Source organism: Mus pahari, chromosome 18 (genome assembly GCF_900095145.1).
Source record: "Mus pahari chromosome 18, PAHARI_EIJ_v1.1, whole genome shotgun sequence".
NCBI lineage: Eukaryota > Metazoa > Chordata > Mammalia > Rodentia > Muridae > Mus > Mus pahari.
In genome coordinates this window covers 8,639,742-8,645,968 of record NC_034607.1, presented here as the reverse complement: position 1 = coordinate 8,645,968, position 6,227 = coordinate 8,639,742, and the positions used below count along the sequence as shown (strand labels likewise).

Sequence of the window (6,227 nt, the reverse complement as noted above, 5' to 3'; positions counted from 1 at the left end):
GGGAGGGGAGGGGAGGGGAGGGGAGGGGAGAGGAGAGGAGAGGAGAGGAGAAGAGAAGAGAAGAGAAGAGAAGAGAAGAGAAGAGAAGAGGAGAAGAGAAGAAAGGCTAGAGAGAAAGTAAGAGGGAGAGAGGAGAGGAGAAGACAAAGATAAAGGAAAGAGGAGGAGGAGTGAGAGAAGTGAGAGAGAGAGGAGGGGCTGAACAGCCCTTTTTATGGTCTTTACTGTTGCTAGGTAACTGGGGAGGAGTTTAGCCTGAAGATTAGAAGCTTGGGCTATTGCCTACTCAACTTCTAGCCATGCTTCTCTTGTGGGGGCTGTGGGGGGTGGTGGTAACGTAGGCAGGGGCCAGAGTTCCAGGAGCATGAGGGAACGCCTACCATGTCATGAAGGTGAATTATGACTTCAAGGTTCAGACCTCAGCTTGACTGGAGACCAGCCTGCCTGTTCATAGCCCAATGCCCCATAAGTACTATACAGTTCTGTTACTGGAGTGATAAATTAAGAAATATTACTTTATGCCTAGGATCTGAAGAATTGCTGATAGGAAAGCGTACAGCATATCTTGCCATTATAAATGTATAAAAAGTGAACTTACATATTTAGTATTTTAAAATATTCTGAAAATGAAAATATACTACTGTAAATACAAAAGTTAATTATTTTGTAAGGTATAGGTTATAAACTGTAGCACTCACATATTTATGTGCTATACATGTTAATAGTTACTTTTGAGTATTTTACCAATTTTCTAATGTGAATGAATTTATTTTCTAATGTCCATGAATTTATCTCCTATGAACATGTAGCTTGTTTGGTATTCATCTTTCAAAGTTGGATGTGGAATTGCCTTCTGTCCCAATCAGGAAAACCTGAAATACTTCTATGTTTGCCATTACTGTCCTATGTAAGTATGCACTTCAGAATGAAATGTGTGTAATTTTACCTGTAATCTAATATGTGAAATATCTTATATAAAGCAAACCAGAGGCACAAAGGTAGCCCCACCAAGGGAAGGACAAATGTCAGGGTTCTCACTTTTAAGATCTAGACAACTTTAATTTGTCAGAGGAGAAGTTCCACAGCTCTGAATGTAAACATCTAAGATCTCCTTCAACATTTAGGAAATAATGTCCTCGCTTTCCGTTTTCCTTCCCTATGCTCAGGTTCAGTCACAGACCATTGATGCTGAGGATTTCTCTAAGATTTCATGTTATTTATTTTGCTATTTTCACACTCCAGGACTGTACAAGTTTGATGGTGGAACAAATGGTTTAAGCTGTTAGCTTGCTTATGGGAGTGACAAACCTTCATTTCAGCTTTTTTTTTTTCCCTATTCAAATATTTATTTTTCTTTGTTTCAAGATAGTTTTTTATTTTTAAAAATTATTTTATTTATTTACATCTAAAATGCTGTTCCCTCCCAGAGTTCTTCACATATCTTTCTCTCCTTCACCTCTGAAAGGATGCTCACCCCCTGCCCTCCTCATGTCCCTCTTCTCTGAGTCATTAAGAGTCTACAGAATGAGGGGCATCCTTTCCCACTGTGGCCAGACAAGGCAGTCCTCTGCTACACATGTGCCAGGGGCCTCTGAGTCACCTGTATATACTCTTTTGTTGGTGGCATAGTCTCTGGGAACTCCCAGGGGTCTGGGTGAGTTGACCCTGTTGGACTTCCTATGGGGTTGTAATACCCTTCAGCTTCTTCAATCCTTCTCCTAATCCTTCCATAGGGGTCCCTGACCTTAGTCCAGTGATTAGCCGTGAGTATCTACATCTGTCTCAGACAGCTGTTGGGAGGGCCTCTCAGAGAATAGCTATTCGAAGCTCCTGTCTGCAAGCACAACATAGCATCAGTGATAGTGTCAGGGTTTGATGCCCACCCATGGGATAGAACCCAAGTTGGGTCGGTCACTGGACTGCCTTTCAACCCATCTCTGCTCCATTTTTGTCCCTGCATTTTTATTAGACAGGAACAATTCTGGGTCAAAAATTTTGAAGGTGGATCAGTGATCCAGTGCCTTCACTGGGGGCCCTGTCTGTCTACTGGAGGTAGTCTCTTCAGATTCTATCTTACTACTGTTTGGCATTTCAGATAAGGCCACCACCCCCAATTGAGTCCTGGGTGCTTCTCACATCCTACGTCTCTGGGACTTTAAGAAACTCCCCCCACCCAACTTCCAGAAATTGCATATTTTCATTCATTCTTCTGGCATTCTCTCCTGTCCCCCCCATACCTGATCCTGCCCCCCATTCTACTCCACCTCCCCTCTCCCATCCAGATCTCTCCCTCCCATCTGCTTCTTGTGACTATTTTGTTCCCTCTTATAAGTGGAAATGAAGCATCCTCAATTGGGCCTTCCTTCTTGTTAAATTTTTTGTGGTCTGTGAGTTGTATCATGAGAATTCTGTGATTTTTGGCTCATATCACTTATCAGTGAGTACATTCCATGTGTGTGCTTTTGGGTCTTGGTTACCTCACACATGATGACATTTTCTAGTTACATCTCTTCATCTGCAAAATTCATGATGCCTTCATTTTTAATAGTTGCATAGTTTTCCATTGTGTAAATGAACCACATTTTCTGTATCTATTGACGCCTCGATTGCTTCTAGTTTCTGGCTATTATGAACATAACGGGGCATGTAGTTTGGTGGAACATCTTTTGGGTATATGTTTAGGATCAATATAGATGGGTCTTTAAGGAGAAGTATTTCTAGTTTTCTCAGGAAGCACCATATTAATTTCCAGAGTGGTTGTACCAGTTTGCAATCCCATCAGCAATGGAGGAGTGTTCCTCTTTCTCCACAACCTTGCCAGCATGGGCTGTCATTCGAGTTTTTGATCTTAGTCATTCTGATTGTTGTACAGTGGAATCTCAGAGTTGTTTTGATTTGTAATTCCCTGATGACTAAAGACTTTAAGTATTTCTTAACCATTCAAGAGATTCTTTGTTGAGAATTCTCTGTGTAGCCCTATACCCCATTATTTTATTTTATTTTATTTTATTTTATTTTATTTTATTTTATTTTATTTTATTTTTACTGGATATTGTATTTATTTACATTTCAAATGTTACCCCCTTTTCCTGTTTTTCCTCTGGAAATCCGCTATTCTCTCTCCTTCCCCTGTTTCTATGAGGATGCTCCCCCCACACACACACACTCCTACCTCCCAGCCCTGGCATTTCCCTACACTGAGGCATTGTCCCTTCACAGGACCAAGGACCTCTCCTCACACTGATATCCAACAAGGCCATCCTCTGTATCTCATTTCTACATTGGGCTACTGGGGATTTTTTTGTTTTTTTTGTAGTCTTACTTCTTGAGTTCTTTATATATTTTGAATAAATATTAGTCCTCTACCAGATGTAAGGGGAGTGAAGATCTTTTGCTAATCTTTAGGTTGCTGTTTTGTCCTATTGTGTCTTTTTCCTTTCAGAAGCTTTTCTGTTTTATAAAGTTCCATTTATCAATTATTGATCTTAGAGCCTGAGACTTTGGTGTTCTGCTCAAGAAAATGTCCCCTGTGCTAATGTGTATGAGGCTATTTCCCACTCTCTGTTCTATTAGATAGAGTGAATCTGATTTTATGTTGAGGTTCTTGATACACTTGGAATGGAGGTTTGTGCAAGGTGATAAATATGAATCAATTTGCATTCTTCTACATGCAGACATCCAATTTGACCAGCACTATTTGATGAAGATGCTTTCTTTTTTCCACTGTATGATTATTTACTTTGTAGTCAAAGATCAAGTGTCCATAAGTATGTGGGTTTATTTCTGGGTCTTTAATTCTGTTCTATTAATTGACCTGTCTGTCTCTGTATCAATATCATGTTTTTTTTTTCCTTTAATCACTATTGCTCTGTAGTACAGCTTGAGGTCAGGGTTGGTGATTTTCCCAGTTCTTTTAATGGTAAGAAATGCTTTGGCTATCCTGGTTTTTTTTTGTTTTTCCATATAAAGTTGAGAGTTGCTCTTTTCATGTCTGTGATGAATTCATCACAGTGTTGTGTTGTGTTGGAAATTTGATTGGGATTGCATTGAATCTGTAGATTGCTTTTGGTAAGATGGATATTTTTACTATGTTAATCTTATCAATCCACGAGCATGGGAGATCTTCCCATCTTCTGAACTTTTCTTCATTTTTCTTTCTTCAGGGACTTGAAGTTCTTGTCATATACACCTTTCCCTTGCTTGGTTAGATACAGAAGATATTTTATATTATTTGTGGCTACTGTAAAGTGTGTTGTGTCCCTAATTTCTTTCTCAGTCTGTTTATCCTATGAGTAGAGGAAGGCAACTGCTTTATTTGAGTTAATTTTATATCCCACCACTTTGCTGAAGTTGTTTATCAGCTGTAGGAGTTCTCTGGGAGAATATTTTTTGTATACTATCATATGTATACTATCATACCATCCACAAATAGTGATTGATACTTTGACTTCTTCCTTTCCAATTTGTAAATCTCCTTTTGTTCTCATTGCTCAAATACTATATTGAATAGATAAGGAGAGAATGCAGAGCCTTGTCGTGCCCCTGATTTTAATTGCTTCAAGTTTCTCTTCATTTAATTTGATGTTGGCTTTTCGTTTGCTATAAATTGCTTTTATTATGTTTAAGTATGTGCCTTGAATTCCTGATCTTTCAGAGATTTGTAACATGAAGGGGTATTGGATTTTGTCAGTTATTTATTTATTTATTTTTTGGGCATCTAATGAGATGATCATGTGACTTTTTTCTTTGAGTTTGTTTATATGATGAATTATGTCAATGGATTTTTGTATATTGAACCTTCCCTGCATCCTGGTGATGAAGCCTACTTGTTTGTTATGAATGATGTTTTTGATGTGTTCTTGGATTTGGTTTGTGAGAATTTTATTGAGTATCTTTGCATTAATATTCACAAGTGAAACTGGTCTGAAGTTCTCTTTGTTGGGTCTTTTGTAGTTTAGGTATCCTAGTAACTGTGGCATCATAGAATGAATAAGGTAGTGTTTCTTTTGTTTCTATTTCGTTGAATAGTTTGAGGAATCAATATTAGCTCTTCTTCAAAGTTCTAGTAGAATTCTGCACTAAACCATCTGTCCCTGGGGGGGGGGGGTGCTTTTAATGACTGCTTCTATTTCCTTATGGGTTATAGGACTGTTTAGTTTACCTGATCTTGATTTAACTTTGGCATGTGGTATCTGGTTAGAAAATCATGCATTTCATCTAGATTTTCCAATTTTATTAACCATTGACTTTTGTAGTAAGACTTGATGATTTTTTAAAAATTTCCTTAGTTTCTTTTGTATCCTTTTTAAATTCTGATTTTGTTAATTTGGGTGCTGTCTTTGTACCTTTTAATTAGTTTGGCTAAGGGTTTATCTATCTTGTTGATTTTCTCAAAGACCCAGCTCTTGATTTTGTTGATTTTTGTACTGTTCTTTTTTTTTTTAATTGATTGATCTCATACCTAAGTTTGACTATTCTGAAATCTACTCCTCTTGTGAGTGTTTACTTCTTTTTTGTTACAGAGCTTTCAGGTATGCTGTCAAGTTGGTAGTTTAAGGTCTCTGCAGTTTCTTTATTGAAGGCACTTAGTGCTATGGAGTTCTCTCTCTCTCTTTTTAAATTATTTTATTAGATATTTTTTTCATTTACATTTCAAATGCTATCCCAAATGTCCCCTATACCCTCCCCCTGCCCTGCTCCTCTGCCCACCCACTCCCACTTCTTGGCCCTGGCGTTCCCCTGTATGGGGCAGATAAAGTTTGCAAGACCAAGGGGCCTATCTTCCCAACGATGACCAACTAGGCCATCTTCTGCTACATATGCAGCTAGAGACACGAGCTCCGGGGGTTACTGGTTAGTTCATATTGTTGTTTTACCTATAGGGTTGCAGACCCCTTCAGCTCCTTAGGTAATTTCTCTAGCTCCTCCACTGGGGACCATGTGTTCATCCAATAGATGACAGTGGGCATCCACTTCTTTATTTGCCAGGCACTGGCATAGCCTCACAAGAGATCGCTATATCAGGGTCCTTTCAGCAAAATCTTGCTGGCATATGCAATAGTGTCTGTGTTTGGTGGCTGATTATGGGATGGATCCCCAGGTNGGNCAGTCTCTGGATAGTCCATCCTTTTGTCTTAGCTCCAAACTTTGTCTCTGCAACTTTTTCCATGGGTATTTTATTCCCTATTTTGGGGAGGAATGAAATATCCACGTGTTGGTCTTCCTTC

The 6,227-nt window shown here is 38.8% G+C and overlaps 1 protein-coding gene across 2 annotated transcripts in view; it reads left to right on the top strand.

Annotated features, from left to right (window-relative positions):
* The window catches only part of Crisp2 (cysteine rich secretory protein 2), a 23,024-nt gene that overhangs the window by 11,192 nt on the left and 5,605 nt on the right, over positions 1–6,227 (top strand). For both annotated transcript variants that reach the window (XM_021218336.1, XM_021218334.1), the window contains exon 8: positions 810–907. In XM_021218336.1, the coding sequence (XP_021073995.1) occupies positions 810–907 (98 nt within the window). The remainder of the gene's footprint in view (positions 1–809; positions 908–6,227) is intronic.